Source organism: Larimichthys crocea, chromosome XV (assembly GCF_000972845.2).
Source record: "Larimichthys crocea isolate SSNF chromosome XV, L_crocea_2.0, whole genome shotgun sequence".
Taxonomy (NCBI): Eukaryota; Metazoa; Chordata; class Actinopteri; family Sciaenidae; genus Larimichthys; species Larimichthys crocea.
Window position 1 is genome coordinate 15,994,542 of NC_040025.1, and position 23,105 is coordinate 16,017,646.

A 23,105-nucleotide genomic window follows, 5' to 3' on the forward strand; every position below is an offset into this window, starting at 1 on the left:
TAATACAATGTCATAATGAAGTGCAATTAAGTTTTATGGAATCGTCCATCAAAGATAATTCAGTTCAGCCAGTTCCACTTCATTATAATGTTAAATCACTTTATATTGGAGAAATGAACACTACCCTATCTTCTGCATCTATATTCATTTTCTTTGTTTTTATAGCCACAATGACAACTGAAAGTTTCATTGTTTAGTGCAACTAAAACTTTCTCCATACATATAGGTTCCAAAAAGTGATTAAAAACCTGTCCAGTTTGAACTGATGCCATTTCTGTGTATTAGTCAAGTCAAGGTGTGGAGGAAGGCATCCAAAGTGATTATGAGACCCCAAAATGGCAAAAAGGCCAGTCCTGGTCAGCTTACAACAGGAAAAAAAAGTATTTTTAATCTCCAGTGTCACATCTTTGACATCTTATCTGGACCAGCTTTGTTAATTGTGACACCAGTTAATACATATGGCATCAAAATACTCATTGATGATATAAAAACCTGATTATCTTGTTGCAACCAACACTGGCATTCTCTTCCATTCTGACCACCAAAGCAAAGCAGATGCATGTCCTAAGGGCGGAAAAGCTTTCAAACAGCATTTAGACCATCATGGTGCACTAAACAAATGACATTTATCTATTGTTAGCAGCTCTTTATGACTGGTTAATCATTATGTACTGAGAAACAGGGATACACTACTGCCTTTAGATAGAGAATAAATGAAAGAGGTCATTGCGTGGACAAAATAGGCAAAGAGTGTAAAATGCGTAACACATACAAAAAGAGGAATCCCTCACCATATCAGAACAGTGGTGTCTGAAGTTTGTTACATTACTCTACTTTTGGAGTAAGCCAGTCATATACACTATTTATGATTACTGCAAATATACCTTATATTCATTATGGTATTTTATTTGCATGTGATACTGGAGCTTGAAGTGCACCCACCGCTTAATTTTCATCACTTCTTATATAATGCAATTGTTAATACTATGACTTCAATTCAATTTTATGTATATAGCACCAAATCACATGACAACAAGTTATCTCATCATACTTTTCATATAGAGCAGAGCTAGACTGTACTTCCTAAAATATTATTTACAGAAACCAAATATATGACTGCACTAATTTTCATGTTTTCATGTTTCTGGATCTGGCCCACATTTATAATTAACTCTTAATAAAATAGATCTAATTACGTTTTTTTTTGTTTTTTTTAACTGTTATATCCTTCTACCTTTGCATCAGTTGTCATACTTACTGTATAGACACCTCTCATCATATGGATGAAGTGAAGTGTTTGTATTAGGAGTTGCTTGGCAACTCATTAGCTCTCTAGTGTGTAGAAAACATATGCAATTGGTCATTCAACCATACAGTGTGTTATTTTTATAGCTATGGCATTTGCATAATAAAACCACAACTGCAGAATTCTGCAGCACAGAGAGACAGAGGACAGGCCTATAGGCTTGCGTTGATCTAGCTGCACGAGGGATTTCATCCCGATTTCATCATGACGGTCTAGTCAGACAGACGGGAGAGGCTCAGCTGAATTCATAATCTCTATCTCTCTGCTTCCCAGAAACACACATTCACACAAAATGTCAAAATTTGATGCATTGATGTAATTTGCGTAAAAAAATGACATTATTCAGCACTGCCATCATTCTCATAAGTCAGATATTGACATTTTTTTCTTTGACTGGATGGTTTTCAAACCGCAATTAGGTCACACAGAGTCGTTCACTCCCCCTGTTTCAATCTATGCAATGTTTTGATATGTGTGTGCAAGTGTTCAGCCAGATGGGCTGTGAGTTCCACAGAGCTCAAGGACAGTTTGGGGAGTGACTCAGTCAGCAGAGTGCCTGAGCCAGCTAACACACACTATGTATTCACCAGTAACGGGAATAGTAGGGCTGTGGTTTTCAGATAGGGTTTCCTACTAACAAATACAAAAAAAAAAAAATGGATTCGATTATAATTGCATATTGCAGTACTACAGAACTTGTTGACCAAGCAGTTGAAGTATGTTTCTTGGTAGAGAAACACCTGCAGTATCTAAAAATCTAAGAGTCCTGTGAAAATGTCATGTTGAACTTTGTGTTGGAGAGGGACTCTAGTAGGCTGTATGTGGGAGGCTTGCAGATGGGGGAGAAGTGAGTTGGGGTGAGTGATTGAGGGGTGGGGGGTGTTGGAAGGACACAGGCTGCTGGTGCATGCTCCGCATTCCTCAGGTGTTGTCAGCATAGCTTGCTCAGTAATTACCTCTCTGTGAAAACATGCACAAAGCCACACTTTACTAGCAAAGGGAAAGGCAGCGACCAAGGGAAGTTGTTGGGGGACGTGTGAGAGACCAGTGGGAGTACATTTATATCTACATTTAGGTATAATATGAGCTAGAATGGTTATTTCTTAAAAGAACAAGAGTAAAAAAAAAATCAAGAATCACAGCCATGGTGTACTTCATGCTTGCAGTGTAGTTACAGATGCAAAGCATGGCTGTGTGAGAGTCAGGGGCTTGATTTATACAGTAATCCATCTTCTCTCAAGGATATGGGCAGGTTGGGTAATGATTGCAGCCAAGAAGACCTTGGCATGTGAATTTAGTGGTGTGATACAGATGTATAGTTGCAAAGATGGCGGCCAGTCTTCACACACAGAATCTTTATTAACTTTGCATACAGGGAGTAGATTCTTGTGATCCTCCCTGTGCATGCTGCCTTTCGTTGTTCCTCTCAGATATCGCTTTCATCATTGACACTGCCGTCACAGAAGAAGCAGGTTCTCTCTGTCTGGGAACTCTTCACTCTCCCCCCTCTCCTCTCCCTCCTTTGCCCTGCCTGCTCTGTCTTCTTGGCTGGCTTTCTCAAAGCTGAGGGATTGTGTGCAGATGTGCCTGGAGAGAGGCCAAGCTCTCTGCCCTGGGAGAACATGTGGTCTGGGAGTGTTTACGCTGGCACTCTTTCAAGCTGTCTCCCACACAGCATGCTGGCGTCTGTCTCTCCTAGATGACAATGCTCAACCCTCCTCCCACAAAAGGGACATTCTCAGGTTGAAGTGACACCAACGATCATGTTAATTTACTGTGTTGACAAACAGGAAAGACAAGACAACATTGTAAATGAAAACTAAATAAACTTGCTAACATAATAAATCTGCTTTCCAAGAAACTTGATTTGAAGCATGAATGAAATACATGGAGTAATAGTTTGGTTGCAAAAAAAAAAACAAAAAAACTTTTAATTTACTGCTATACCAACTATTTACCCCTTATATGTGTCCATATTCTGTTATAAAAGCCAGAGTGGACAGATATCCAGACACTTCAGGCATGTTTCGCACAGATTCTCGGCATACTTCACATTCTCCCCTGTGATTCAGGCTCTGGGTAAACATCTGTAAGCTGAAAATCCCTGAAAGGCACACGCTTATTCTTAACACCAGTGGCAGCAAGGTTACTGTCAGTTTACGTAGTGTGTGTGAAATACACACTGGTTGTTTTCAGTGCCCACGGTTAAATAGAAGTGAGAAAAGAAGACACGCACTGCAGAAAGAGTAATTTATGACCATGTCAGTTACAAAACGGCTGCAGTCGAGGCACGGATCCTCTCGTGTTCTGTTTTTAACCAAATGACTCTGACCAAAGCTTCCTTAGGGGAGGTGCCATGTAAACTTTTCCAACTATTGCATTACATTATTGTACTCTTTTTGTTGTGTTAGTGAAATGAGTTACAGTCTGCACATCTCTCTGTAATGTAAGCATTCAGTGCCCCCTGCAGGTGTAGATGGTTTATGAGACTACCCCCCCCCCCCCCCCCCCCCCCCCCCCGTCATATATTCACATCTCTAAAGACGAATTTCACACATTATTACACACTTTTTCTTTAAACCCATAAACACTTATATTAATAGCATGTGATTGGCTCATGGAAGATATTTTAATCACTTTAATCACAAATCTTTGATTTTCATTAAATATGCCTAAATCTACATCCACCTACATTTTCTTGTATGGGCCAGTTTTTCCTGTTACCTTTATTAATATTTGATATCATGAGGATAATTCGTTTTCATACCCCAAATAGTGCATAATAAATATATAAAGTGAGTCTTTACAGGTCATTTGAAATATCATTGGCCTTGTTTAATTGATTGACATACTGTAGATTTAGATGCACGCTGTCTTTAGCTGTGGCAAGCAAGCAGTTACAGATTATATAATACAAATGTAAATTCATTTTGTGTATAATTACCTTCACTTGAAGCTGGGAGGACTGTTGTTTTCTTGTTCATGCTCATCCAAAAAAAGATGAAGCCGTTTCTCATCTTCAAGTACCACTAGGGGGCAGGATTTAGTGAAGAATGCAGAGGTTGAAGGTCCTCCACAATGTAGGCTAAACAGACAGCACACCGCTCATTCAACTGTTTCACGTCTCTGTTCACTTTCTCTCTTTAGACCTGTGTGTGCAACTCTACATGTGTGAGAAAGGACAGTGGTATCCAATGAGATGGCAACATTTAAGTTTAAAGGCAGGAATTATATTAAAGGTCTAGGTCTTAAAATCACAATTTGAAAGGTATTATACAACAATATGATAAGATGTGATGGAAGCAAAACACTAAAGAGTAACTCTGTACGCTCTGTGTTGCTGCTATAATATCACAATTTCTGATCATGATTTAATTTTCTGACCAGAAAAACAAAATCAGGATTCTGTAGAAATATTGAGCCAACATGGCTGATCCCACAGAGCCAGTTGCAGGCCGCGACGCCTCTCTCCCACCTCCACGGTTCATGAAAACGCGCATGAAATAGGAGAAAAGGAGGTGTGTTAGAGCATGCGCAGATCCCCGCTCGCCGCTTAGTTATCCCCCCCTTTTTTTTTTTTGAGGAGTCGAGCTTACGTCACGGGCTCGTCCAAAGTGCTGGAGCTTGAGAGATCCACCATCCACTCATGCAACCACAAGCACAGGGAGTCATTGGTGCTCCGAGGGACAAAAACGCTTTTACTTTTTAATTTTTCTTTTTAGTTTGGCACGGAATGAGCTGAACGGAGCCGGCGGCTGCAGCAGCGCTTCTTGGACGTGTGGACGATTCTGGTGGCATGGTGTGGTGAAAGAGAAGCAGCAGCAAGCACAGAGAGAGACAGAGGTTACCCTGTGCATCATGTTTGAATGCCGATAATCAATTAGAAATATACATGACTGTGCTGCTGCATTGCCTATAGCCTCGCCTGGCTGTAGCAAGCCTCCTTTCATTGCTGAAGCCCGCCTGAAGCGGCCACCGTGCGGGGCTGAGGGTGCAGCTGAACACACAATCGCACCCGGACCATTGAAGGGGTTCGGATGAGGTGGTTGATCTGGTTGTTAGGTTTTAGAAATCCAGCCAACTTTTCCTCTATTCCTTTCTAACAGCAGTGCCATCGAGCATTGCTCAGGAGATGGCGATGAGGTTGTTCTTCTTGGGATTTATACTCTGCTTGGAGATCACATCTCCTAACGGTGCAACCGTAGGTAAGAAGCCTGTTGTGTTATCTTGCATGGTGATACTCTTGAAAGCATGACCACTTCTTTTTTTTTCTTCCTTTTTCTTCCTGCAAAGCATCTGTGCACAGGCCTGTGTTCACCAGAGTTAAGAGCCCACGCCGCAAATAGGTTGTCTTCATAATAACACAGTGTGCCTCCTCAGAGGAACATGATCGATCATTAGGGAAGGCTTTAATCAGAGAAAGTAGCGCACGGATAAGCAGCGCGCAGACTATTTTGGCGTAAAAAAAAATCTGTCTGCGTTTCTAGCTGTGCTCCTGTCCTCGCAGACAGACAGAATGGGCCTGGCTGCCTGCGAGGATGGCAGACAGTGAGGTTATTCACTGAGGGAATATCCAGCAGGTATAAGGCAACACATGCATGGACGACACATTTGAGCAAGAACGGCATCATTTGTGACTGACTGCGTAAAAACAAAAGAAACCTCCATTTCTCAGGAGGGTCTAATTCCTCATGTATATTCTTGTGTGTGTGGCTACAGCTGGTAGCTACCATTCAAAAGCATTTCTAAAAAACAACGAAACAGCACACTTGAGTTTGATATCAGGCCTGTGGGAGTCATCAGTCAGATCAGTTTTCATGTTTGTTTGCAGTTACACAACAACAGTTGTGTCTACTCGTAAAGGTATAATCTTAATGGCGCGGCTTGTCCCGACGTGTAGCGTCAGTAGCTGCCTGTGAATCACAGTTTATTAGTGACAGCCAGGTACTGTCTGATAGTGAAATGAATAGTTGTGCAGTTATCCTCTTAACATCCCGGGAAGCTCCTTAATACTCCCGGATCCCTGATAGTAATAATGAGATATTAAATGCATCATCGCTTTTGTGACAGTGCGCCGCAGACCTGTTGAGCTAACAGCTTGCTTGTTTCTTTCTTTCCCGAGCACTTGAAAGCAAACACGAAGCTACAAAATAGCTCATGAGTGTTTTTATTTTATTTTTATCTTATATCAATAATCGCAAACAGTAATATTAATGAGTTTTGCCCTGAACGCATATGCTACAGCAGGATGATGTTGTCATTGTGGAGTATTCAGTATCCATATCCATATTATTATTTTGTGCGTGTAGAACAGTGAACATGTCAAACCACCAGGTCAGAGCAGACAGTCTTTATATGTGGATACATATTTGTAATATAATCTAACTATTTTAGTCCATGTTTACTTAGGATATTTGAAGTAACACATTAAAACTCCGAATCCAGTTTATGTCCTGACAAATATTATTTCCCCTGCTCTTCTCTGTGTTGGGAGATCTTTTATAAGTTTCATTAGATTTTGATGGAGCTGGCTGTTCAGAGTCAAAACCATAGCTGAGGTTACAGAGTGGGCAAGCTCCTAACTCCTCCCACCTCCTCCATCAGTATGTAACATCTGGACACAGGGAGACCATTAATCTAACATGGATGTGACTTGCGGGGGTGAGGGTGGGTGAAGCGGAATAAACTTCAAGACTCACTCGGTTACTCTCTGAAGCTGACATGTAGTTACATAACAGGACAGTCAGGGATGGAGATGATATTTGTGTGTGTTATGTCATTAGTAACAGTAGGTTTACCAGCCTCTTGTTGAAGCAACGTTGGTCCAAAATGGTAGAAATGGTCATGTAAGTGGATACAGACTCAAAGGCCAGCCACTTGGACTGGATTTGTCTGGATCACCACTGGGCCACAGCGTGAATTGACGAATGAGAAAGGATTAGTGAGAAGAAGGTCAGAAGGCCATAGCTAACTGGACAGACCTCTTTGTTTGTTATTGATCTTTGGTGTTTATTATTATTGTGTCACTTAAAGGTGTCATCCTTTTGGACTGGCTAAATCCAGTTTAGTGTTGTGCAATACTTTGAGCCTAGCAGTTCTAGGGAGTCAGTGATTATATGAAAGAATATGAAGATAATTTGAATTGATCCATGGTCCTATTGTATTATTTTTGACATTTAGGAGGCATGTAACAATTGCTGTCATTATCAATTTAATCTGTAGAGCCTTTCAGCAGTTAATTGATTAATCTATATAATGTAAGAAAAATGCCAAAATCCTTCGTAGAATGCGAACTGGCATTAAAATGGCTTGTTTTGTCAAACCGATAAAGAGTTTCCAATTATAGTAAGGCAAATTGTAACATTTTTAGAAGCTAGTCAAACAAAACAGGTAATTTGAAAACATCACCTTGGGATCTTGGAAATTATCAACCAATAATCAATCATTATCATTTTTTTTCTGACTATCAACTAAACAATAACTCAACTAATTATGTCAATTTTAGTTGATAAAATAAACACAATACCTTATTATAATATCAGCTGTGTCATGTTTTCTGAGAATTAAATCAAATCAGATTTTATTTGTATAGCCCAAAGTCACAAAGTACATTTGCCTCGGGGGGCTTTACAAATTAAATGCTTGCAGTTAATGAAGCAAAATGTTAAATGAAATCCTTCATATTGACTTACTGTTTGACATTATATCGTCAAGATGTCCATGTTAGATAACATTGTGACCACTAAGTTTACGTACGAGATCCCCACAGTGGGTTACCGTTAGTGAGAAGTGTAAATCTGGGTCAGAGGCTAAAGAGGTTGAATTCCAGAGGAGTCTACACTCTGTTTGCCTGACCTTTTTATTGAGACCTTTCCTTACCTTTTCCTCAGAACTGTCACTTGAAACATCTGCTGGAAAAATTCAGCATCCCTCATACAAATTTAACAGGTAATAGAACTTGGATTGCTCTCTTCAGCTCTACCAAGTGGAGGTCACAAGGGAGCGGTTATTGTACCTGAGGCTGCATGTTGATGCACTTTTACCAGGTAACACAGATAATCCCGAAAATGATTTTCTGCCATTCAGTCTTCTCACAAAGAAACATGGGATAAAATAAGGTTAAAATATCTGGAGTCTCTGTAGCCAAAAGGTCCACTTTTTATACATTCTTTGCTTGGGTGAAATTTAATATAAAACTGGTGTGCAGGTGTTTCGCATTTTGGTCTTGACCTAGTGAAAATATTTGTGAAATAGTAATAGCAGACGGTGGGATTCTTGACCGTAGCTGCAAAAAGATCCCCTTTTTATCCCTCTACTTCCTGCACTGCATTGCAATCAACTGTGACTAGAGGGTAAAACCAGATTAACATAAATGTCTTCAGTGTTGTTCCCCACATATTGAAGGCGTGAGACTGCAGATGAAAGAGTGTTTGTTGATTGTGAATAGCAGGGGTGTACTGTAATTGGTGTTTTCTGCTAGCTACATCACTGTTTACCCTGTTTAGTGCCTAAGACCAGAAAAACGAATGGATTGGCTTCTTTAACAAAATTGACGTGGGTGTGTGAAAATGCAGCTCTGTAGGATTCATTGGGCTTTTGTAGCTAATATAATCAAGCTCGCTATGCATTACTGCTTTTCTTTGCTGTCATTAATATGATCATGTATCTTAGAAAGTTCTCATAACACATCTTATATGAGAACTTGGGACATAGATCTGTGTTTCCTCGCACTTCATAAAGGGAGTACACAGTTGTTCAAATGTTGCAAAGGGTTGTAACGTTTGCTTGACACCTTACACAGTTGTGAGAAGACTGTCTTTGCAACTCCTGTTTTACTTCAACATCATTAATGGTGAACTCCTCACCAGATGCCTCAAGCTGACCACACAGATCGGAGACTTTCAGCTGCTGCTCTTTGTGTTTGGTCTTGTTGGGTACACCAGGTCATGCTCACATACACCCCAAGATGCTGTTGATGTTGCTGGCTTTGCGCTCGAGTAGAGAATCGATTTGATCGTAGGGACCCCCGGTTGCTTTCACACCTGGTCAGAGGAGAGGATCTGATATATGGAGATAAGATTCCAATTTCATGGACTGCTGCCTAGTGTTAAAGCTGTTAACTTTCATCAAAGTCACAGCCATGAGTCTTGTACACGAAATAAACATGTATGTTATCTGTGTAGCAAAGATACTGACACAATTAAATTTTTAGAATATTTATGGCGAAGGGACCATGTAAATGTGAACTGACACTGTAGCTGACCACAGATTTTCATTTTCAGTCTTTTGGCATGTCAGAATAAAACTGTATACATTGTAAGGACATACCATACTCAAATACAAGACATATCTATTATTTTACATGACATAACAAAAAAAAAAGAAACTGATAAAGCATATAGTACTAAAAAAAACAGTGTTGGCATCAGTTTTTATTGTGGTAGATATATATATATTTTACATTGGTGATGTGATGGAGTGTTTTAATTTCTGAGGTATTTAATTAGCTAATATTATATCCATTAACAATTTATCAATTGATTTTCCCAAAGATTGGTTATATCACCGTGTATTAAATCAATATAAAATCAAATATCCTATGATATAGGATTTGATCCACCTTGTTGCAGCTTCAATACTTTGATCTGATCATTTGCAACCTCATGGTCATCTAGTCTGTTAGATTACTTCAACTCAAACAAACCTGTAAATTCCTTCCTCGAACCTACACACAAAAAATAGCATTTCTTTAAGTATGGGAAGAGGTTAAATAAACAATTCATACAATGATGCCAGGTTGATAACACATGCAGAAAATACAAGCTGATATAATCTGAATGCATCCCATAAACACTTGAAACTTCAATACTTCAATACACTTGAATAAACATCTATAATCTTGCTATTCCATACCATACATGCCTATATACATACATTCAGACATGTACATACACAGGTACATCTGTAAATCATTTCCATCACATGTTATGATGTTCTCAAAAACTATAAATAAATTACTTGTGGGATTGTTTCAATAAGCAGTGTTACATATTTATGTTAGAAAAAAACACCATAGGCAAATCTATTGAGCACTAGCTTTACTTGTTAGAAGTGAGCTCTCTTAAACTTTGTGTTTATATCTAAACACAAAAATCACATTCACTTTAATTTGAAAACTATTAACATCCGTTTGCAACATTTGAGTTTGCATTTCCTTGTCTGATTCTCTTATGACTCTGCTGTGTTTGACCAGAAAGCAGATGGAAATGCTCTATGGTTCTCAACAATACTATCAAGATTCATTATCATTACTATTATCACTATCATTATGCTTCATGCTCTGCTTTCAGAAGATCTGAGGAACATCTATGTGAAGTTGGCTTTTTATGCATCACACAGTCAAGGATCTCACCACTGAACAAAGATTTAAAGTGGATGACAACTCATTTGTGCATTCTCTATGAGTCATTCCTAGCTTTTATTAAGCCAGAAATATTCCTGCCTCCTACCTCTTTTAGGTTGAATCTAACGAGGGATTCGTAGAGACTGACTTATTAAATCACAGAAACATTTCGTCCTTCAACTGAAGTAAATCCTCTTGTTTAGTAACATACTGTATCCATACATCAGTGATAGTGGCAAGGCAGGATTTACAGTCATCTCAGTCGCAGTGAATGCCTCAATTTATGTGGTCCAGCCCTCATTTTGTGGTTCACATATTCTGTTTTCATAACAGCTGAATCTGGTTTGACTTTTCCTCTATGGGTGCATAGAGCGGTGCTATGCAGAGACTACAGGGCGTGTGTACGAGAACTCTGTAGAAGGCACCATGAGCCTATTTCCATCATTTATCTTCATGTCCATCAATCACACTCACTCATTGTATATCTTTTACCGTGTTGGCTTTTACTGCTCTGGCCTGTGACGTCCTGCAGAGCCTCATCAGGTTACCTCTGAGGTCAAAGCTGCTCCCTTTTGTTGTGCGATGACACAAAAACAAGGCTTTCAGGCATTAGAGCACTAACTCAAACTCAGTCCTCTGCTGTTTATGCATGTTCAGCCTCTTTGAAAAAGTGGCTGTTGTGGATTAGAACTTAAATAGCCTATGGACATTGGATGTGCACCGTAAGCTGGTTAAAGAGCTGCAGTTCTTGGCTGTGGTTTGGCTTGAGACAAAACTAAGTGGTTGTTTCCACTGGATGGGCACTGCACAGTGTGGCCATTGAAAGAGTTTATTCAATAGCTATAGCAGTGGCCATTGGATAGTGTTTATCACACTTGCTCTGTGTATTCTACCCGTGTGTGCTATATTAGTTCACATTTAACATCTAAAAGGCTCTGTTAAATAATTAATACAGCACAAAATTTAGGAATAACATCTTCACTCTGAACTCATTTTCTTCCCTGTGGTCCTTGTTTGGTTTTGTTACTTATAATGCATAGATTCTTGCTTTGAAATTATGCTAAACCGAGCACAGAGAAATCACTTCAAACTTGACCTCAGAGGTCTAATTACATACTGAAATCGGTTTGCTTCTTTTTTCACTCCCTGAAACACCCTTGAAAACCTGAGTTACACAATGGATGACCAGGGAGGGGTTAAGTTATGGCTGATGAGAAACAGTCCTGGTTTTATTTCTACTTCCTTCTGGCACTGCTATTGTACCCACCAAGACCATCAAGACCCAGGGTCCCATTTACTTATTCATTCATTCAAGTAATTTCACATTCCCATTTGTACCGTTATCTTTTAGCAGCATTTAATAGAATCCACGCTCGATTGCTCAGCCTGGAAATTATCAACATGGGGATTTCAGTAAATTTCATGTATCTATATTCGTTATATAACATTCAAGCTGTGTGCATTTAGATGACCGTCATTATGATGAATATTACAGCCTTTTAAAATAGGCTGCAGCATGAAGTCTGTCCTCCTTTACACTTTGTATATGGTCTCTAAGTCGGCCTTGAAAAGGGAAACAAGCAACAAGTAATTTACCCTTAAATTCAAAAGCAAAGCTGTTTTGTTTCTTTGACTCTAGCTGCTAGTCTGTAACTGTATATAGTTTTACTTTTTGAGGCAAAACTATACACATGAAATCAATTAGAAGGTGCTGGAATGTGCTGCATGGATCTGGAGTTGATTTGTAGAGCAGTGACCGCCATATTGAGAGAGACAGATCAGGAGGGGGAAGTGGGTCAGTGTTCTGTCCCAGCTGGTGATGGGGTCTGGAGGCCTCCATCATTTGGCTGCTGAATTGGTGCCACAACACCATTTATTCACCATCCCATCCTGTTAGATCCCACAGAGTTCATTTTGAGGCTTGAGGTTGATTTCAGATTACATAAAAACAAAACATCACCTTACATTTTCTCTTGTAAGTCAAAGGGTGGACTTGAAAGTCTTTCATCCTTTTCATTAGGCACCCAGAAGGAGTATTTCTATAAGTGCTGGGCTCTTTGTACATTTATGCATTTGCTCATTCGCTTGTGGTTAATGCTTTTTGCCATGGGCAGTGCTTAGGGTTAATTCAGTGTTCAGCACAGAGCTTCAGTGGGCTTGCATAAGGAAATACAGTGTGTGCTCCATACAACTAGCAGTATGCTCAAAACCAAGGCAAGTCAGCCAACTGGAGCCAAAGCATCTACATACTAGGAAGTAACTCAGTGATTTATAGCATAGTGTGTGCACATCTACTCAGGATTCAATCATTTGTTCAGTGAATCTTGTAGTGGCAGAACCAGTACTTTGTAAGTCATCTTAGGTTCTCAAGCACGCAATCATGCTCGGCACTTTATTCCCTGAATTATATCAATTAGCATAAAGCAATTTAGAAAATCTAATCCCTGTTTTAGCTTTCTGGAAGCCACTCTTTGTAGATTAGGGTTAATGAATCTTTTTGGTCAGTAAAACAGCAATGACTTAACCATGATTTCTTGATTTGACAAGATAATAAATGAAGAAAATAGAATTACAGTCTGTAATTTCTCATTTTTATCCACACACATCCCAATTTAGCCTCCTTGAATGTCTCCTTCTCTAAGTAAGAGTTTGAAAACCATTCAAAGTCTTGAAATTAAATGTTTAGTAGAGTGCAGAGAGAATTGGATGCTTAGTTGGGTAGAAACACTAATCCTGAGACTAATGGACAAATACTCAAGGCATTTTTACAGAGTACTGGCCTTCAGGCATTCTTGGGCTTACAGTTGCATCTAGGATCTTTCTCAGCATTCATATTTAATACGCTTGCCGTACCATTCGCCCATAAAGACATTTTAAAGGAAATACACTGTCAATGCAACATACTGTAAAAACATCAGTGACATTTTGGTTTTTGTGGAAGACAGCTGTTTTAAAATTATGCTGTGTGTGTGTGTGTGTTTGTTTCAGCCAAATAAAGATATTCGTTCATGGTGTAATTTCTCTTTCGAAATAGAAACTCTGTTTCCTGCAGAGCTTCCAAAGTTGCCCTCACTGGATAATGGTGTGAAATTCAAAACTCTTGAGGGTTTTAACCCAGGCGGTGGAAGTTATTTTTCACATTTTCCTCTTTAATTAGATTTATTTCTGTCTAATAGATACTGATTGCATGGTGGTTTTTCTCAGGTTATCTTAATAAGGAGGCAGCAGTGTATGCCATACTAATATTACCTTTTAAAAGTTGATCATAAGCAACAGCAAGTGAGATCATTATTTTTTTTATGTAATAATCCTCCTGTTAAATTGTATGCTGTGGGATTTCCTACCGTCTACTATCACAGCAGTGTGATCAAGTTGCCTTTTACCTGTGGCAGGAAATGCTGTAGTTGGAGAGGCATTATCAGGAGGGGGCTTTTTTGGAGTCCAACACACTGGGCTTATAGGAGTTCCTGTAAGTAGAGTATGTACCTTGATTCAATGGGATTGGTGTTAGCTGTTGGGCCAGCCCCAGGAGAATAAATAAAGGCCTTCTTCATTCCCTTTTGTAGGTAAAGTGGACTCAACTGGTTCACCATCCAAGCCTCATTTGGACCCTCCAAAAATTGTCAGCATTTTGGCAGTAACTTTGGAAAAAAAAAAGCGACTTTGCAGTCTGAATTAACAATTCACATCTCTGTTTGAGATATTTCAGTGGGCTTTGAAAGAGGACTGCTGAGGGGGAAGGCTGCCAGTCCCCCGCCCCCCCCAAGTCCCTAACCCCTCCTTTACCACAACCTCCAATTAGGCTCGGAGGTTCTCCCCTCTGCGGTCATTTCATGCTGGTGTGTAAAGCGATGATAAAATTAGAACCCGCAATGTTTTATTTCCAGTTTTATGCCTACTCACAGGGAACAACTGGCTCAGCCCAGCTGTTTCACACAGGGACCAGAGAGATTGAAGGAATGCCTTCACATAACAGCCTGTCGGAGGTTTCAGTGCTTTTACTCATTGCGGCTCAAGGCTCAGTCAGTCACTTGTTTGGTTGTTGCTTCTTTAGGCAGATTAAGTGGCAACATATAAGCACAGGCAAATCCAGTGTATTTACTGCCTTTCAAAATGTACCAGGACATTGGTAAGCTGAAAGGAAGAAAAACTAACAAGTTGGCCTCAGGCCACGGCTAGCCTCTCTCATTCCTTCACCAAGGGGTTGGGTGTGTGCATGTCGTCAAAACTGATTGAGCTAATGGTCTCTATCCATTCTTTTACAACTCTCTTTCTCACTCTTAACCTGAATTTTACACCCTGTCACATTCTTAGGACATTTAATACAGACTCTATATTATGGCTGAGTTTAAATCTTATCCTCCTACATCACTTGAATTCTGTTTTGTAAGCTTTGCCCCTGCCATTGTGTGAGGAGAAGAACGGGGCGAATGCTCTGCATTTTAAAATCTGACGCTCTCTCTTACTCTTAATCTCCTCAAATATCAAGGTGTGTTGTTCATATAAGGAAAGGCTGTGATCTGATCCCCACAACCCTTTAGCTTCTAATTATATTTACAAAAACATGACACTCAGAAGTCTTAGTGTTTGACTTACACATACACTTCACTGTCACATGAAAAAAGATCAGGGTCTAAACCCCTTTAGTCTGACAGTCAAAAGGAACGTGATTGCAATGATACACTAGCCTCATGCTCTTGTGATTTCAGTCACATCCCAGCCCCCTTGCGGTGCACCCCTCCACTGCCCACCCCAAACACCTCTCTGCCTGCCAAGTACGTAGGGAGGCAAGTCATCCAGGGCGAGAGAGGGCTCAGTCCCTGCAGAGAATCACAATGAGACCTTCGGTGCTGTCCTTCCCAGAGTGTTGCTGCACAACAGTACAGTAACCACAGCCTCCTGCCTGAAGTGGCCATTGTGGTCTTTTTTTTCTGTATTGTGTGTAACATTTTTGACCACTCACATAAAAGAAAGGATTTTACTTGTGTATATTTAGCAACACATTTTCATTTGCCCTTATACTGAGAGAAAATGTTGCCGTAGAGTTTCAGCTTTATCCATTTGAGTTTGTATTCGGTTTGGATTTTAACGTGGCTATTTTAGTGAAGGATTATGTCATTAATGAACTTCAAAATGTACTCTTGCTCTCTTCATTATCACCTACAGTCTGAAAGTATTTTAACATTATGTCTCATTTAAAGGCTCAATTCGCCTAAATTACCCCTAATGGTGTGTAGCCATGCAGATAGTTTGGATTTTATTTATACAGGTTTTCAGCTCCCTGCCTGACATTTCTGCCCCCAGCCCAGTGGGTGAATATAATTTAACTGATGGTGCAAAAATTCAGCAGGAATGTTTCTGCTGTTTCTTTCCAGAATCAATGTTCACATCACTCAGATGGAGGAGGACTTCATTATGACCAGTTTTCATTGAAACCTGGAAAAATAGGTCCTATTAAAAAAAACTAACAGTCAGCAGATTATCAAGAGTGAAAAGGACAAGGATCATTTCATAAATATACATATATTTAAATGAGCGGCACAATAGAAATTCCTTTAACCTCATTTATCATATGTCATATGTCCAAAACGGGGCAAACAAAACCAAAACTCCATCTCCATGGCTTGATACCACCATGGCTATTTTTTGTAATTTGGGTGAACTGACCATTTGTAAATGACTGACCAATTCAGTGTTGACAGATTGATCTAACACCATGTACCATCCGACCAGGATTTTTCTAAGTGTGGCTGAGTTAAAGCGTGTCAGCAGTGTCAGGCTCCTGATGGGTCACGAGCGTAGCTGTGGTGCTGCTAGCCTGTGGTACACCTCAACAATCTGGACTGACTTACTGCCCAGGACTACTGCGCTCTGCAGTTTCCCATGGCTCGGACGGTGATTGAATGCCTAGTTATGTCTGTGCTGTAACACATGAAAGAGCCTCTGTGGTAAAAAACTTGAAAAACACCTTAAGAGTAATAAAAAAAACGGAAAGAAATGAGATGTCCATAAGAAGAGAGGAAACAACAAACAAACCGAGAACTAAAAGGCACCACTGTTGGTTGTAAACTTGTAGGGGAGTTTTTTGTGAATAGAGTGTGCCTGTAGGTCTTTTGATACAAAAACATCATTGTAAACTTGGGTTGACCCTTGCATGTTGCTTTGCCCTGCTGAGTTAAGATCTATGCTGCTTAAAGCTGGAAATTTCCTATGTAGATTCTGCACAGGAGAGAATGGTTGTTGAGAAGTGCTTAAAAAAGAGCAACATTGTAGCACATTAAAAAAACCTTCACTTTCATGCTGGTAGTTTTTAGATTAGGTGCTTAGGAAGAGCATTTCTCTCTAAATGTATTCCTGATTGAAAAGCATTTCTAGCCACGGTGGCTTTTTCATGATGACACATCAACTTTCTCCCCCCCCTTTTTTTTTTTCAGCTCCCAAAGCCGACGACCACCCCAAGACCTGCAGCCCTAAGCAGTTTGCATGTAAGGACCAGGTGACCTGTATCTCCAAAGGCTGGCGCTGCGATGGGGAGAAGGACTGTCCAGATGGCACGGACGAATCGCCAGATATCTGTAAGTATGGTTACATGAAAGCAGCTACTAAAACTGTCTATCAGCAGGCTTGTGTCCTCAGCTCTCTCATGTTCTCTCCAAGCTGTTGGTTCAGGGCAGTGAGCATTATTACGGTTTTTCCTCAGCTTTTTTTTTTTTTTCTTTTTGAGATTTTGCAAATCAACTCTTTTAAAAAAAAATGTTTTATAAGACATTCACTACTTCTAAATGGCTTTGAAGAGACAACAGCACAATGTTCAGACAGTTTAATTTGGGGCTGAATAAGAGGGTAGGTTATGCCCTTTCTACGAAGGACACAAGCTCACAGTGTGTGCTCTGGCTGCTCTGCTGAATTATAGCTCTAATTATGTGGCCGTGTTTAGTCTGAATGTTCAGGGATGTGTCTGCTCTTGTCTGGACTCTTGTGGGATCTGTGCAGTCCCTAAGAGTCGTGTCCCAGACACTTGCATCTGTCGGCCTCTCTCCATCCTCCTATTCCAGCCATAAACTCTCCCTGGTAAAAAAAAAAAGCCTTCCCCCTGTTTATATGCGGGCGTTAATGGTGGTTTTATTGTCTGCATGTGCCACACCATACATCTGTCATGCCACAAGCATTCTCACAATAGTCTGGCACGCAGAGACAAGCAGCTGACACCCAGCATTAAGGGACTTGTAATTGTGGGTGAAAACAAAATTAAGTATTAACACGTAGGATTACGGATTGAAATGTGTGAAATGGTTGAGGGTGATGAGATGTATAGCTATGCTGCAGTCATAGGCACATAAAACTTTAACTGTAGGTGTGGAAGTATAATTAGTTGGATTCTCCTCCCACAGACGGGTCAGGTAATCTCTCCCATGCTCGTTTTACTGTACTAAATATAAAATATTTGATCTGGAGGTGAACTGCCACACATTTTGAAGCCTACTTCCTCTGTACAATGTACAATACATTTTACTAAAAGAAGGGTTTAAGGGTATTTCAGAAGGAACAAAAAATTATCATTTGTCGTTAATAAAAATAACGGCACATCCGCAATTTTATGTAAGTGTGACCCACATAATTCACTCGAGCAAGCTAGAGCCATTTAATTTCTTCCCCTTTTTACTTAGCAATTGAACTGAGTGAATTTTCCATAGCACTTATGTAATTTGGTGACACAGACAATGGTGTGATTCATCTTCTGCATGGAGGGATGGAGAGTGGTGTTTCACCAGAACATCAAGATATGTTCTGCTCAATTACCCGCTTCCCATGGGCTCTAATCTGCCTGTCACTTTACCTTTAGTTAAGGTGCTTCTCTGTTCATGTGAATTTCTGAGGCAGTCATAATAAATATCTGTTACTGCAATTAATGCACTTTTTCTCTGTATTGCACTATGTGTTTGCAATCTAACAAGCACAGTCAAAGGCGAGGCGCCTTTTAAGTATCACAATGAAAGGCAGCCAGACTGTGATTTTATCCACAGTCGTTTAGTTGATCCATCCATTAAATGTGAGTAGTGTTTGGAATGGGCTGCAGATAAAGCTACAGAGTGAATGGGCCTGAGCCAGCATAGATTGAGACCAGAGAGTTTGGAGGAGTATGACTTTGAAGGTTATTTAAAATCCCACTCTGACTGAGAGGAATGTAAAAGTATTTTCTTTTTATCCAGGCTTTTCCATTCACAGGGTGAGACAGTTTGCAGGTCATAAGCCTGGTTTCTCCCCTATTGAAAAGGGGCAGTCTGACCATCATCCTGTAAACAAGGCTGCGCTCTTATGGAAATAGTAGATATAAAAGCAAGCCAAGCATTGATTCATCAAAGAGGGAGACTCAAGTGGGCTGAGGTTTTGTGTTGATGCAATTTTTTTTATTCTGAGAGCTCAAGGTGCCATCTCCTCATCCACATGCTCTCTGTTATCCACTGCAAAATACACAAAAGAAAAGGAGAAAACTTTCTGTTTCTAACTTAGTTTATAGAAGTCGGAGAATTCAAAGAAAATTCCCCACTCTCCTTTGTTCCAACATGCCCCCTGACCACAGTCTAGTTTTGTGCGTTAATGTTGATGGGAATTAAAGCAGTGCATGCTGCTATAATTACGACATTATCCAGTTCGAGTTAATTACTAACTACAGGCTTGGTTTACAGAGAGTACTCGCAGAGGTTTCGCAAAGGCAAAAATATTTTCCTCTTATTTTCCTCCTCTTTCTTCTCTGCTATTCTTCCTTTCTCCCTCATGTGGCTGCTTGGCCTCACCTCTGTCTCGGTGTGGGATCGCCCCACAGTCTGGCCCTCGTATAAATCAGTGACTGTGACAGTTCAGGCGGTGCATGTGGCCAACATGGAGCCCTGTTTCCTAGATAGATTTGTACATCATTTCAAAAGGACCCTTGTGAAAAGTGAAAATAAGAATCTGTTTGTATTATTCTACCAATCCTCAAGCTCAAGTGTTATGATAGAAACCACACAATGACTACAGCTAATTTGGCACAAGCACCAGGTTTGTTTCTGGTAAATACCACCTGTTTTGTTTATGATGTTCATGAATTCACTCACTGTCAGAGTGGTCTGTGTTGTAAACGTGTGCTTTTGTCTGGTGAGGATCTTTGATCTGCACCTTTGGTACCCATGCAGGAAGAAAGTGTACTCCTCAGTATCACACTGTCTGGAGCTCTAATTGCCTGTCGTTTCCAAACCATTCATCTGGGCTGTAATTATGTTGAGGAGCTAAAGACAGACTTCTACCACAGTAGTGGGGTTGTAACGTTACATCACATGAGGTGATGACATGTTGTGGTTGAGGTAACAGTTGATAACGAGGGTCAGTGTTGCATGTTAGCATCGTTAGGCTGTGGGCTTGTTTATTAGAGGGGTGATGTGGAGGTACATGTATGGACGCATGTGTTTGCACATGGATCTGCATGAATTCTCATCGTAAATGTACTGGGCAGGTTGCCAGCTGTAGGGTCGTCATAGCCCTCAGACCCCTAGTGTGCACCTCCCCTCTTATAGCCCCTAGTACACACTCAGATAGCCATCAGCAGGCTGCCTGTACAGGCCCATGTCTGCAGGTGTGACCCTGTCATCCTCTCCCAGGGACTGCACCAACTCCCCCTCACTGCATGGCTTCAATTGGTTTCAGACAAGCCATTTCACCTCAATTACATACAGGCTTAGGGCTCAGGAAGTGGTTGACACGAGCCCTCAGGGCAGGAGTTTATGCTCGGTGTGTCCCAGTATGGTGCTCCATATAGCACCGCTGTGGTTTAATGCTCTTATTAGTTGTGGTATGTTGTTAAAGCGTTCTCTGTCTACCAGAGATAAAGTGAACGAGAGGGTGTTGGCTTTGTTCATGCAACTTTCTTTGCATAAGTTGAGCAGACAGACCACAGAAGTCCACATAAGACTGATGATGTGTGATCTGTGGGAGATGAATCTGTGTGCTGTTTATTAACCATCCTGTTAATTTGTGCTTGTGCACCATATATGATCTGTTTCTTGGAATAAACAAGTTTATCTATAAGGTTAGCATTAAAAAACAAAAGTAAATCTGTTGAGACGTATTGCACTGTAAGGTTCTCTGTCGCTCAGCACTATTTCTGTGTCACATCAGCAAAACACTTTTTTTTTGTATTTTACTTACTGCTTACTTTTCAGCTCTGCCTTTCTCTGCTTAGCTATAGAGAGATTGTTGTACTGTTATCATGACATTTTACAACAATAAATTATTAAAGTTTTGGACATGGTTTTGACTGTAGTTTCCTAGAAAAACATTTCGTCTTAATATATCAAATTTATTGAGCACATAATTTATCATTTAATTTTCAAACCGTTCTGGATCCAGTTCATTTGGGATGCTGGTGTTCAAAATAAAAGCGCTGTGTCATAACTTCACTGACATTTCACAGCTCTCTTGGAACAGTTGCTGTCAGGAATACTGACTGCCTGTCTGTGTCCCATGTCTGTATGCAATTATGATTCTTGCTTGAACCACATTCATTGTGGTTGAGCCAGCGAATGGGAACAGATGTCTGAATAAGCCCTAGCATGTAAGCACTTTCTCCATCATGAGAAGTGCTTGCCATGAAGGAATCCCTTTCATCAACAAAAAAACCTTATGCAACAATTGTCTGCCCCTAATTCTCTGTTAGACTTTTTAGCCCCTGATTTACCATGAGAATGTCCACAGGAGGACTTCTAAGCAGGGGGTGAAATGCATTTCAATCATGCAAATACACTGCCTTTCTTTTCCCATGCAGCACTATCCACTTTAATTCAGGGAGAGAAAATGAGCTGATAACTCAAAGTAGTTAACACTTGCAAATGTTATGCCACTCCCTGTAGTCATACTGTCGAGCTGTCATTAAAGTTGTCTCCATAAGATATAGAAGTGTTGCACACACATAGGCACACACAAGTTTTTCTTGTCGATGCTGGAAAGTAATTTTGAGGAGATATACCTTGGAATGTGGTTTCATAATGAAACTGAGAGACCCTTGGCTGAAGAGGCCTAAAGTATTTAATGTAACAATAGCCAAATGTGGGCCCTGGAATCCAGACTCTTTTCATTAAACTTTCATGCTAAGCTTCCAGTAAACATATGATTTCATTTATGTCATTTGCTTTCAACAGGACAATTTTCACTAACACACTGGAAGCTCTTTCAAAGAGTAAGTTTGATGTAACAACGGTGGCACCTCACAACAAACGACCATACCATGTCCCTCAGCCCACACACACACACACACACACTCTGGCCCATGTCAGTGGATGCCGTGCCCTGGGGTCGAGCTGGTAGGGAGGTCAGATGGGAAGATTGAGTTATCATCTCTGCGCAGCTGCCCGAGGCGGCTGTGGGCCACACAACAAGGTTATCTGTCCATCTCTTGCCCTTGAGCCCCCTCTGGATTTTTGCCAGCCCCGTCCTTTGTCAGGGCCTTCTGACTGTCATGCCTCAGCGGCCTCTCCAAGACGACCAGGAAGAGCCAACTGCTGAGGTGGTGGGATGGGAGGGAGGCATGGAGCGATGAAGAGAAGGGATGATCCTAGAGAAAAATCTGTTTTGTATAGGAGAAAATGAGGAGATTAGCATTTCGGCTGAGGAGTAAAATGGAAATGATGTTGTAAACCTCTGATCCATTTTCTATAGAAACAGCCTTTTACAGTAGAGTTGGGAGGGGGATCCTTTCATAGCCTATAATCAGTCATGTAGCTGTGCTCGCAGGGGGCACCAGGCAGGGGCAGGACGGTCTGTAGTGGCAGTGGTTGACACACTGCTTCCACAGAGGAAGAAGCAAAGCCCTGTAAATCCCTCTGGTCTGTGGCCCTGAGCCTTCCTTAGCTTCACCAGCCTATCAACAGAGAGGGAACACAGGGCTTTCTCACGCCACACAGGCACCACTTCGCTTTCTCTGCTGTCTCCTCCACACCCTGTCTCCTCCTCTCCCTCTCTTTCTTTCCTGTGTCCCAGTGTCTTCCTCTCTGTCTGTCAGGCAGAGAAGCTGGACGCATGTCCTCTCTATTCCCTGGTCCTCATATCTCATCTCCAGTCTTTCCTCTAGTGTAATTGCCTCACAGCTTTTCCTTCTGGTTACAGATGGTGACATGGGTTGTTTTTCCTTGCTGTATGTTACATTGGGGAAAAATGTTCTGCAGTGACAGGTTGAGTGTATTTAAAGCTAGAGGCCCTACTGTATTACTCTGTGGCAACACATTTATCAGACTTGTATTGCTGTTTTACTGGAAGAATCCAACTTTAAATGACACTCCACCCAGACTCCACCCAGGCTCCACCTGAAATGTCAAACAGCCAGCCCCTGTGAGCTTGATAAGTCAAGTGGGAAATCTTTACAGGTTG

General features: G+C 40.8%; 1 protein-coding gene across 5 annotated transcripts in view; it reads left to right on the top strand.

Annotated features, from left to right (window-relative positions):
• The first annotated feature begins 4,864 nt into the window (after positions 1-4,864).
• The window catches only part of lrp1ab (low density lipoprotein receptor-related protein 1Ab), a 79,892-nt gene continuing 61,651 nt past the window's right edge, over positions 4,865-23,105 (top strand). For 2 of the 5 annotated variants that reach the window (XM_019268645.2, XM_019268646.2), the window contains exons 1-2: positions 4,865-5,511; positions 17,144-17,284. In XM_019268645.2, the coding sequence (XP_019124190.1) occupies positions 5,439-5,511; positions 17,144-17,284 (214 nt within the window). In that variant the 5' untranslated portion in view covers positions 4,865-5,438. The remainder of the gene's footprint in view (positions 5,512-17,143; positions 17,285-23,105) is intronic. The other 3 variants (XM_027288356.1, XM_019268648.2, XM_027288354.1) reach the window with 2 other exon arrangements.